The 12,399-nt window shown below is 38.6% G+C and overlaps 1 protein-coding gene across 1 annotated transcript; it reads right to left on the minus strand.

Moving 5' to 3' along the window:
- Positions 1-3,121: 3,121 nt before the first annotated feature.
- Positions 3,122-5,712, minus strand: DEFB129 (defensin beta 129). Its single transcript, XM_023220181.2, has 2 exons — positions 5,630-5,712; positions 3,122-3,733 (listed from the first exon to the last, which is right to left on the minus strand). Exons 1-2 carry the CDS (start codon positions 5,685-5,687, stop codon positions 3,240-3,242), a joined length of 552 nt encoding a protein of 183 aa, XP_023075949.1. The 5' UTR covers positions 5,688-5,712; the 3' UTR covers positions 3,122-3,239.
- Positions 5,713-12,399: the final 6,687 nt, after the last annotated feature.

The following is a 12,399-nucleotide window of genomic DNA, read 5'->3' on the forward strand; positions in this document are numbered from 1 at the left end:
TTCTATACCTAGTTTGTTGAGCATTTCTATCATAAAAGGGTTTTGAATTTTTTCAAATACTTTTGTGCATCTATCAAGATGATTGTGTGATTTTTACCCTTCATTTTGTTACTGTGGAGTATCACATTTATTGATTTGCATATGTTGACCCATCCTTGCAACCCAGGGATAAATGCCATTTGATCATGGGGAATGATACTTTTAATGCGCTGTTGAATATGATTTGCTTGTATTTTGTTGAGAATTTTTACATCTATGTTCATCATACAAATCATACATCTATGTTCATCACACATATCATGCATATCAGATGTATAGGCCATCAAACATATCACACATATGAGATATATAGCCCTGTAATGTTCTTTTCTTGCAGTGTCTTTGTCTGGCTTTTGGTATATGGGTAATGTTAGCCTCATAATGTGAGTTTGGAAGTACTCCCTCCTCTTCTGCACAGTAGGGGAAAAAATTGACAGAATAAAAAGGCAACCTAGAGAATCGGAAAAAAAATATTTGAAAACCGTATGTCTGATAAGGGGTTAATCCCTAGATCATATAAAAAACTCCTACTCAGGCTGGGCATGGTGGCTCATGCCTGTAATCCCAGCACTTTGGGAGGCCGAGACAGGTGGATCACGAGGTCAGCAGTTCAAGACCAGCCTGGCTAACATGGTGATACCCTGTCTCTACTAAAAATACAAAAATTAACTGGGCGTGGTCGTGTGTGCCTGTAATCTCAGCTACTCAGAAGACTGAGGCAGGAGAATTGCTTGAACCTGGGAGGTGGAGGTTGCAATGAGCTGAGATCGTACCTTTGCACTCCAGCTCTGGGTGACAGAGTAAGACTCCGTCTTGGCAGGGAAGAAAACAACCTCCTACTCAGTAGTAGAGAAACAAATAAACTGATTTAAAAATGGGCAAAGGACTTGAACAGACATTTCCCCAAAGAAGACCTACAACTGACCAACAGGCATATGAAAAGATGCTCAACATCATTAATTATCAGAGAAATGCAAATCAAAACTACAGTGAAACATCACCTCAAACCTATAGGATGGCTACTATTTTCAGAAGCCCAAAAGATAGTAAGTCTTGGAGATAATGTGGAGAAATCAAATCATTGTATACTGTTGGTGGGATTACTAAATGATGCAACCACTATGGAAGACAGTATGAAGGTTCCTTAAAAAATAAAAGTAGAACTACCATATGGTCCAGCAATCCCACTCCGGGTATATATCCAAAGGAAGTCAAATTAGGATCTCAAAGAGATATCTGCACTTCTATGTTTATTGCAGCATTATTCACAATAGTCAAAATATGAAAACGACCCAAGTATCCATTAACAGATGAATACACACACACACACACAAACACACACAACAGAATCATTATTTAGTTTTAAAAAAGAAGAAAATACTACATTTGCAAAAACATGGATGAACTTGGAGGACATTATGCTAAATGAAAGAAGTCATGCACAGAAAGACAAATACTGCATAACCTCATTTACATGTAGTATCTAAAAATGTCGAACTTGTAGAAGCAGAGAATTCAATAATGGTTGCTAGGGATTTGGATGTGGGGTGTGGGAAATACGGAGTTGTTTAATGGATATTGTTTCAGTTATACTAAATGAGAAAGTTTTAAAGATCTGCTGTACAACACAGTGCCTGTAATTAACAATATGGTATTGTGCACTTCAAAGTTTGTTAAGAAAGATTCTCATGTTAAAAGTTTATTGAACAAACAAACAAGCAACACCCCCTCTTCCCAAAACCAAAACCAAAAGGACATAAGTATACTTTGGGAGGTGATGTATATGTCTATCCCCTTGATTATGGTGATAGTATCACAGGCGTTTGCATATGCCCAAACTCATACCATTATTCACATTAAATATGTTCAATTCTCTGTATATCAATTATGCCTCAATAAAGCTGTTAAAAACTAGAATAGGTGTCTGTGACATTGTAATTTGGGCAATAAAAGGAAGTGTGATCTGAGATTGCTGATCTCTGGGATATAATATAATGTTCACATCTCCATTTTATGACTAAATAAACTGATGCTTATGCGTGGATAAATGATTTGCTCAAGACCACACAGCTAAAAAGTGCCAGAATCAGGATGCTAGTCCAGGTATATCAGACCTGAATTTCTATAGTCTTAAATTATATGCCACAGCCCTCAGAAATATGCCTATCTCCTCTGGATTAGCGGCATCCCCTTTGCCTAACAGTCACTATAATTACTTGTGCCCTAAAACTCTCCAGCCTTGTGCTGTTCAATATTCTATGGAATCCTCTATTCATATGTGACTATGAACACTTGAGATATGGCTAGTATGAATAGAAATGTGCTCTAAGTGTAATTACATATATGAGATTTCAAAGATGTAGTCCAAAAAAGGTAAACTCTCATAAATGATTTTTACATTGATTACATGTCAACATAATCATGTTTTGGATATATTGTATTCAATAAAACATATTATTGACCGGGTGTGGTGGCTTATGCCTGTAATCCCAGCACTTTGGGAGGCTGAGGCAGGTGGATCACGAGGTCAGGAGTTTGAGACCAGCCTGACCAACATGGTGAAACCCTGTCTCTACTAAAAATACAAAAATTAGCTGGGCGTAGTGGTGCACACCTGTAATCTCAGCTACTCAGGAGGCTGAGGCAGGATAATTTCTTGAACCCAGGAGGCGGAGGTTGCAGTGAGCTGAGATCGCACCACTGCACTCCAGCCTGGGCGACCAAGAGACTCTGTCTCAAAACAAAACAAAACAAAAACACATGTTGCAATTAATTTAACCTTTTTCTGATTTCTACACATTCTATTTTGCATATGGGCATCTCCTCCCAAATATATGAGAGAAGAAAATACATCTCTTGATACTTTCCTTACTGTTGCTCCAGGAAAAACACACCGTATGAGAGACATAAATGCTTGTTACAGAGGCCTAATCTAGGCCATGCATAGGACAAACTCGATGCTGTAGTCACCTGCCTGATGCTTACTTTCTCCTACTCATCTAAACTTAAACAATTCCATCCCTTCCTAGCTCTACACCCTCTGTGAGGCTCTTGTGAGAATGATAACATTATATAAACTGTAGGTGCTCAAACAGTGTTTATTGAATGACTGATGACAGAGGAAACAGTTCTATGTCATTTTATAGATAGCAAAAATAGAGAGGAACTTGAAACTTTAAGTTTTAAGGGAAAGATCCCCATTACTGCTCTTCTGCTTCCTCCAGCTCCAGTGATGGTGTTGGCAGTATGTTTGGTGGAGGCGGTGCTGGTGGTGGGGAGGCAGTGGCAGAATCTCCACTTTCTTTGGTGTTATTCTTGGTAGAAGTAGCAATGTATGTGATCTGTTCTGAGGTCATGGTGCTGACAGTGGCAGAGTTCACAGGGGTGGCATTTGGAATGATGACAAGGTTGGTATTAGCAAAAAAGCTAGTGCTTTTGATTTGGGGGAGATCAGACAAAATATGTTTTCTTTGTATCACAGCACTAGAATTCTTGGCAGGTTTTAGCATCTCTTGGATGTCTTCATTAAGTACATTGGGTGTTCCATATTGCAGGTAGTTTTTAATCAATTTAACCACTTTTGGTCCAACACAACATTTTTTCATCTTGCATTTCTGTATCTCTTTTTCATCCACATTGCAATGCTCCCTGCATCTCCCAAAACCCATTAAACATCTTCTCAAGCCAATAAATTCTGCATAAAAAAAGAGAAAGTCATTGAGCCAAGGTTAATAACTAGAGATGATGTTAAAACTGCTATTCATACTCAATTTTAAGACTAGTGTTTAGGGATGTTGTTGAAGGCAAATGGGCAGGCCAAGAGAGTCTCTATGCCCCTCTTGATTCCAGAATAAATTTCCTGTTTAGTCTGCCTTCCTTGAGTAACTTTAAGAAGCAAAAGGCACGCAGAGGATAGAGTAATTATTTGCTTTTAGGATAGAATTTTAGACCTTCAGCTTAGCATCTTAGGTACTTGTTGGACATCACTATCCCATCTCCATAATCTTGGGAAATCCCAATGAGAGCAAAGTCTATCATAAAATTTATTTTAGAAAGAAGTGCAAAAGAGAGTCAATAGAATTTTCAGGAGTCCTTTCTTTTCGCCAAACCCGGTAGCCCATGACTTCTCTTTTCTCAACAATTGCTAGATCTGTGATTCCTGAAGCATGGTGTTCTCCTATCTCTTCTAGACTCTTTGGACACTCTATCCCTCGGAAGTCTCATTCAGTATCCCAGCATTAACCTCATATCCACGAAGGTAACTTCTGTGTTGTTATCTATAATTCTAAATTCCTTGCTCAGCTTAGTATCTTATCTTTATCTGCTGAATGATTTTTCCATCCTAACGTCTCATCTTTCTTTTTTCTGAATCTAAAAAGCTTTTCTCCCTTGTTCATATTAATAACTCAATTATTTTCCATAAATTACAAGATATTTATGTAGCATCTATTAATTTTCAAAGCATGTTCACATACATTTCCACATTGTTTTCTCATCAAATGGAAAACAGAAAAATTCTTATATTGGAAGCAGTTGCATTGATTAACCCCATTATATTCATATGAAATTGAAGTTCAGAGTGGTTAAGTGACTTTACCCAGGATGACACAGCCATACTTGCTTATGGTACTACCCTTTTCCTAGGGTCCCAAGATAAAAACATTGGAAGCATCTTTGACTCTTCCACTTTCCCTGCCCCGAAACCCATTGCTATTTTTTTCAAATAGCTGGATGATTCTTGTATTCTGAAACAAATCTCAATGCTTCTCCTTTCTTTTCCAGAAACAATAGTTAATCCCCTGGCTTAGCCTTTTGCCATAATGCATTCCTAGATGCCCTTATGGTAGTTTGGGGATTTTCAGGAAGACAAAGGCTGAGAGAAGGGATAAAGGCCCTGGAAAACCTGAAAGAATTCAAGATGGAGAACACAGGCCTGTGTACTGGATCTTGAAAGGGTTTTTTTTGAGCATGAGGGAAGAACTTCCTCCTTTTTACACCAAAGCACAAACTGATAGGAACCTTTGTTTCAAGAGGTGGTTTTCCAGGAAGGGGAACAATACACACTGGGGCATGCTGGGTGGAGGGAGAACATCAGGAAAAATAGTTAATGCATCCTGGGCTTAATACCTCGGCGATGGGTTGGTAGATGCCACAAATAACCATGACACATATTTACCTATGTAACAAACCACAAATCCTGCACAAGTACCCCAGGACTTTCAAAAAACAAACAAAAAAAAGAGGTGGTTTAAGATAGAAATAGAACTAAAAGGAGGTAGACCTGGTCTTAGTCTTAGCATGATAGACATATACAGGACAGGAAGGCAGTATTATATTTTGGATAGTTTCTGAATAGATAAAAAATATTCTGCTTTCTCTGTAGCTTCCTGGGTATTCCCAATGGATACAGTCTGGGAGTCGGAGCCTATGAGAATGTATCAGTGCATGACTGATACAGTAGGTAAACTCTTTAACCATCTTTTTGAACAGCTCATCTTTCAGCCTCCTCTCTTTGGGTTTCCATTGTCATGGGCAGCCAAATCCTTGGTTCCTCACATCTACTCATCTTAAACCTGGGAATCCACATTACCTGTGTTCACCTGGTACTGTAGCATGAGGCTGGCAAAGATAGGAAAAAGGAGCTTCATGGTTGGGTGCCAGAGAGGAAGCCCTGGATCTGGGTTGATGCTCCTGAGCTCCAGCCTTTATTGGCCTCTTCATGGCCTTAGGCCATGAGCAGTGAAGTGCAGCCGAAGCAGGTTTGTGTGCTGCTCACCGTAGTTGTGTTTTTTCTGACTGTTTGAAAACACCCTTTCCTGAACACCTCTATGCAACAAATTTCCTGCTCTTGATCCTGGAGGAAAATACAAGATATGTAAGATAAGAAAGAAAGAGCAAGCCCTTTGCACGTCTCTCTCTTTTGTTTTTTTGAGATGGAGTCTCACTCTGTTGTCCAGGCTGGAGTGCAGTGGCATGATCTCGGCTCACTGCAACCTCCGCCTCCCAGATTCAGGCAATTCTCCTGCCTCAGCCTCCCGAGTAGAGTATCTGGGACTACAGACGAGCACCACCACGCCCAGCTAACTTTTGTATTTTTAGTAGAGACGGGGTTTCACCATGTTGGCCAGGCTGGTCTCGAACCCCTGACGTCAAGGGATCTGCCTGCCTTGGCCTCCCAAAGTGCTGGGGTTACAGGCGTGAGCCACCGCACCCAGTCACATGTCTCTTTCTTAATGTTGGAGTAGGATAAGAGTTAGATATTTGATTCACTAATTGTCAGCCCAGTTATGTTAAGGTTGGCACTTAGCACATGAGAATTAGAAAAGATAGAGGAGCGTGAAGATTCTGCCTTGTTTGTACTGGTATGTCCAGTGGCCAGCATAGGTATTGGATCAACATACAACGTCAGTACATGTTTGTTAAACAAGTTTGTGGGAGACAGCTCTTGGCATATCTTTAACTTTTGAGTTTACAATGATTCCCACATCCCTTTAAAGTATCAATTAAAAAAAAACCTTTTGCCGGGCGCGGTGGCTCAAGCCTGTAATCCCAGCACTTTGGGAGGCCGAGACGGGTGGATCACGAGGTCAGGAGATCGAGACCATCCTGGCTAACACGGTGAAACCCCGTCCCTACTAAAAATACAAAAAACTAGCCGGGGTGGGGGGCGCCTGTAGTACCAGCTACTCCGGAGGCTGAGGCAGGAGAATGGCGTAAACCCGGGAGGCGGAGCTTGCAGTGAGCTGAGATCCGGCCACTGCACTCCAGCCTGGGCGACAGAGCAAGACTCCGTCTCAAAAAAAACAAAACAAACAAACAAAAAAACCTTTTTTAACTTCGGGGGTATATGTGCAAGATGTGCTGGTTTGTTACATAGGTAAATGTGTGTCATGGGGGTTGGTTGTATAGATTATTTCATCACCCAGCTATTAAGCCGAGTGCCCATTAGTTATTTTTCCTGATCCTCTCCCTCCTCCCACCTTCCACTCTCCAGTAAGCTCCAATGTGCATTGTTCCCGTCTGTGTGTCCATGTGTTTTCATCATTTAGCTCCCACCTATAAGTGAGAACATGCAGTATTTGGTTTTCTGTTTCTGCATCAGTTTGCTAAGGATAATGGCCTCCAACTCCATCCATGTCCCTGCAAAGGACATGATCTCATTCTTTTTTATGGCTGCACAGTATTCCGTGGTATATATGTACCACATTTTCTTTATCCAGTCTTTATCCAAATGGCCAAATGATGGGCATTTGGGTTGATTCTATGTCTTTGTTATTGTGAATAGTGCTGCAATGAACATATGCATGCATGTGTCTTTATAATAGAACCATTTATATTCCTTTGGGCATATACCCAGTAATAGGGTTGCTAGGTCAAATGGTATTTCTGACTTTAGGTTTTTCAGGGATTGTCACTGTCTTCCACAAGGGTTGAAATAATTAAAAGCAGCGATTTTCATAGCATACTGCTCAGATTCCTTGATCATAGCTGATAGATCCAGGGGTAACAGTAGAACCAAGCCTACAAATCAGATGGTTTCCCCTGCTAATTTGGAACATTTCCTAAGAAACTCAGATATTGAAGCTCATTGGCTCTGAATATTATTAATTGTTCAAGTTTCAAGAGTTTCCCTGGTTCCTTACCTTCCTGAAATTCATGTCTTCTTAGGATTTCATTAGCTACTATAGTATCCAATGACTCCTCGGTTTTGTTTAAATTAAACTGTTACTTTTTAAAACAAGCAAATCTTATGAACTTTCAATTTATGAAATGTATATTTTACTTCTATGAACAAAAATAATCAATTTTAGGCATATTTACTTACTACTTGTCAATATCAAGAGATGGAATTAACAGCCCTTTGGAATCAGTTAATCCTGAATATCACATATTAATTGGTTTCTGGTGTTCTAAGATGCATTAAAATAATATTATTCACCTCATTGTGTCTTGCTAGTCCCAAAGCAATAAGAAAATGAAGAGTACCAGTACAAAGAGAAGCACAGTTATTATGAAACAAAAAATTGAGTTAATAAGAATTGTAAAGTTATGAAAAATTAAGTATGTTGCATGTTTGTATGGAATGAATCTATCAACAGTGTAGAATAATTTTGTAAAAAGACACATTATTCACATGCACAAGGTGTTGCATTTATGTGTATCAGTTGGGAAATGATAAATACTAGCTATTTTCAACAGAATTTTTTTTTTTTTTTTTTTTTTTGAGACGGAGTCCCACACTCTTGCTCAGGCTGGAGTGCAGTGGCCCCATCTCAGCTCACTGCAAGCTCCGCCTTCCCGGTTCACACCATTCTCCTGCCTCAGCCCACTGAGTAGCTGGGACTACAGGCGCCCGCCACCACGCCCGGCTAATTTTTTGTATTTTTAGTAGAGACAGGGTTTCACAGTGTTAGCCAGGATGGTCTCAATTTCCTGACCTTGTGATCCGCCCACCTCGGCCTCCCAAAGTGCTGGGATTACAGGTGTGAGCCTCCGCGCCCGGCCCAGAAATATTTTCAATATTCAGAATTATGTGCTTATAAACTCTCTCCAGAAGCTGACTGTGGGCTCGGTCTCCCAGAATGACTTCCAGAACATCCCAGCAAACTGGCCCCGCAGAGAATCTGCTAGTTCTTTCATAATCAGGAAGGTAGGGTAACAGGATCCCATGATTAGACATGTTAGACTTCAGGAACACACCATGGTAGCTATAATATAAGAGCAAGGATATTTTTCTGCTGCCTCTACAACTGTCTCTTGAAACCCAGAGAGCTAGGGATCAGACACTGGAATGTAGCAGAAAAAGTCAACTGAGTTTAAAGATTTAATTTCCCTAACAATTTAGAACTGTCAAATTTTCAGTTTCTTCTTGGATCACATCAAGTAGTTGTTTATTTCTTCTAAATTTGATTTTTGGCATAAAGTCACTCACAATATGTCCTTTGATCTCTTTACTATCTATAGAGTTTGTAGTGATGGCTACATGTTTTATTCTTCACATGGACAATGTGTTTTCATTTTTTTCTTTGTTATTCCTATAGTGAATTAATTAATTGGTCTTTTCAAAATCAACTTTTGGTTTTGTTGATTCTATGTTTGATTTTTATTTAATTATATTTTATTTTAAATATTATGAAAATTTAAAAATATTTATTTATTTATTTTATTTATTTATTTTTTTGAGAAAGAGTCTTGCTCTGTTGCTCAGGCTGGAGTGCAGTGGCCGCGATCTTGGCTCACTGCAAGCTCCGCCTCCTGGGTTTACGCCATTCTCCCGCCTCAGCCTCCCAAGTAGCTGGGACTATAGGCGCCCGCCACTTTGCCCGGCTAATTTTTTGTATTTTTTTTTTTTTTTAGTAGAGACGGGGTTTCACCGTGTTAGCCAGGATGATCTCGATCTCCTGACCTCCTGATCCGCCCATCTCGGCCTCCCAAAGTGCTGGGATTACAGGCGTGAGCCACCATATTTTACAGCACCCGGCCTAAAAAATATTTAATTATTTTCTCCTCTCAGTTCTATCTTCCTTTCTTTGAACTTCCTTTCATTTTATTTGGTTATTGTTTTCTAACTTATTATTTGTGTTGTTATCTTATAAATTTTCAGCTTTTCTTCAGTATAGCCAAGTGGGTAAGACTCTAATTTTCCCTTTATATGCAGCTTTAGCGGGACTTCATAAGTTTTGATTTGTAGTGTTTCATTATCACAATCATTCACTGAAAAATAAACACTTTTCAATTTCCACTGTGTCATCTTTTCTACGTATGAATTAATTTGAACCTTACTAGTCACAGTGTGGTGGAAAGACCAGCAGCATCAACACTTCTGGGAGCTTGTCAGAAATGCAGGATTTCAATCCGTCTCAGAATGAGTCAGTCAAAATCTGCATATTAGGAAGACCCTCAGATGATTTGTAGGCACTTTAACATCTGAGAAACACTGGTTGAGAAATGTGTTTCTTATCTGAGCATGTGGGGAGTTTTTAGTTATAAGAGAACTTCAAAAAGTTTGTGGAAGATGACACTAAAAGATAAAAATATAAAGATATAAACTTTATTTCTCAACATAAGCTCCATCAAGTTCAAGACACTTTTGTAAGCAGTGATACCAGCCACTTAGTCTATCCCTGAAGGACTGTGCCTCCTGGGAATTTAACCACATCAATGTTCTTTAACATTATTAACTGAAGAAAAATTGGTGTCCTTTAAAGATTTTTTTTTGAAGATTAGGAGATGAAGAAAAGTCAAAAGGAGCCATACCAGGATGGCAATGCGGATGCCTAATGACTTTCCACCACAACGCTTGAAATTGCCCTTGTTTGACGAGAGGAATGAGTAGGAGCATTGTCATGGTGGAGAAGGACTCTCCGGTGAAGTTTTCCCGGGTATTTTTCAGCTAAAGCTTTGGCTAACTTTCTCAAAACACTCTCGTAATAAGCAGATGTTATTGTTCTTTGGCCCTCCAGAAAGTCAACAAGCAAAATGCCTTGTGCACCCCCAAAATTCTTGACGTGACATTTGCTCTCAACTGGTCAGCTTTTGCTTTGACTGGATCACTTCCATCTCTTTGCTTCGATTTTACTTTGTCTTCAGGGTCATACTGGTAAAGCCATATTCCAACTTTTGTTACAATGCTTTGAATAAGTGCTTCAGGATCTTGATCCCACTTGTTTAAAGTTTCATTGAAACCTCTGCTCTTGTTTGTAGCTGATTTGGGCACAATGGTTTTGGCACCCATCAAGTGGCATCAAGTGGAAGGTTTGTTCTTCTTTAATTTTTTAGTCAGAATTCCATTAACTGAACCAATTGAGAAGACTATGATGTTGACAATTGTTTTTACTGTTAATTATCAGTCCTTTTCAACTGGGGCACGAACAAGATTAATTTTTTCCTCCCAAACTGATGTGGATGGTCTGCTGCTGATGGCTTCATTTTCAATATTATCCCATCCCTTCTTAATATGAGTTATTCGTTTGCAAACTGCTGACTTCTTTGGGGCATTGTCCTGTTAACTTTTTGTAAAGCATCAATGATGTCATCACTCTTCTACCCAAGTTTTACCATGCCTTTGATGTTTGTTCTTGCTTCAATTTTAGCAGAATTCATGTTGCTCTGATAGGGGCTGTTTTCAGACTGATGTCTTATCTTTTTTAGAGTCTCAAACTAGATCTTGTTCAAACATTTTATAACCAGTTAGTATTATTTTTTGTGTGTGTGCAAAAAATTTTGAAAATCCTGTGTGATTTTTTTCATAATATACATTTTCTTGAACTTTTTGTTATTGATTTCCAAATAATTTCTATATTGGGGAAGGGAATAACATATGGCAATAATTTTTGATACTGAGAGTGCTTTATTGATCATTTTTTCTACTTTTTTGACATACACATTTATTGCTATAAAATTTCCTCTTAGTACTGCTTTTGCTGTATCCCATAGGTTTGGAATGTTGTATTCCCACTTTCATTTGTTTCAAGAAATTTTAAAATTTCTGTCTTAATTTCTTCATTGACCCAATGGTCATTCAGGATCATGTTGTTATTTTCCATGTGTTTGTATAGTGTTCAAAGTTCCTCTTGTTATTGATTTCTACTTTTATTCCACTGTGATCATAAAAGATACTTGATATGATTTTAATTATTTGGATTCTTTTGAGATCTGTCTTGTGGCCTAACAAGTGGTTTATCTTTGAGAATATTCCATATGATGAGGAAAATAATGTGTGTTCTGTGGCTGTTGGATGAAATGTTCTATAAATGTCTGTTAGGTCCATTTGGTTTATAGTGCAGACTAAGTCTGATGTTTCTTTTTGGATTTTCTGTTTTGATGATCTGTCCAATGCTGAAAGTTGGGTGTTAGTGTCCCTAACTATTATTGTTTTGGGGTCTACCTCTCTCTTTAGAACTAATAATTTTTGCTTTATATATCTGTGTTCTCTAGTGTTGGGTGCATATATATTTATAATTATCATATCCTCTTGCAAAAATTGACTCCTTTTTTATTATACAATGACCTTCTTTGTCTCTTTTTACAGTTTTGTCTTGAAAGCCATTTTTATCTGATGTAAGTATAATTACTTATCTTCTTTTTTGGTTTCTATTTGCATATGATTTCTTTTTTCATTTCTTTGTATTCAGTCTATGAATTTCTTTATAGGTGAAGTGAGTTTCTTATAGGCAGCCTATAGTTGGGTCTTGCTTTTTTATCCATTCAACCACTCTGTATTTTGATTGGAGATGTTAGTCCATTTACATTCAATGTTCTCATTAGTAGGTAAGGACTTACAACTGCCATTTAAAAATTTATCTTCTGATTGCTTTATTGGTCCTCTTTTTCCTTCCTTCCTTCCTTCCTTCCTTCCTT

The sequence above is a fragment of the Piliocolobus tephrosceles genome, chromosome 20, assembly GCF_002776525.5.
Source record: "Piliocolobus tephrosceles isolate RC106 chromosome 20, ASM277652v3, whole genome shotgun sequence".
NCBI classification, from domain to species: domain Eukaryota; kingdom Metazoa; phylum Chordata; class Mammalia; order Primates; family Cercopithecidae; genus Piliocolobus; species Piliocolobus tephrosceles.

What these genes read in the sequence shown, in the direction of transcription:
- DEFB129 (XM_023220181.2), bottom strand. Translation starts at nt 5,687, where the DNA reads ATGAAGCTCCTTTTTCCTATCTTTGCCAGCCTCATGCTACAGTACCAG. An exon ending in ACAGTACCAGGTGAACACAG is followed by an intron (nt 3,734 to 5,629) that starts GTAATGTGGATT and finishes TTTTTTATGCAG; the next exon opens with AATTTATTGGCTTGAGAAGA.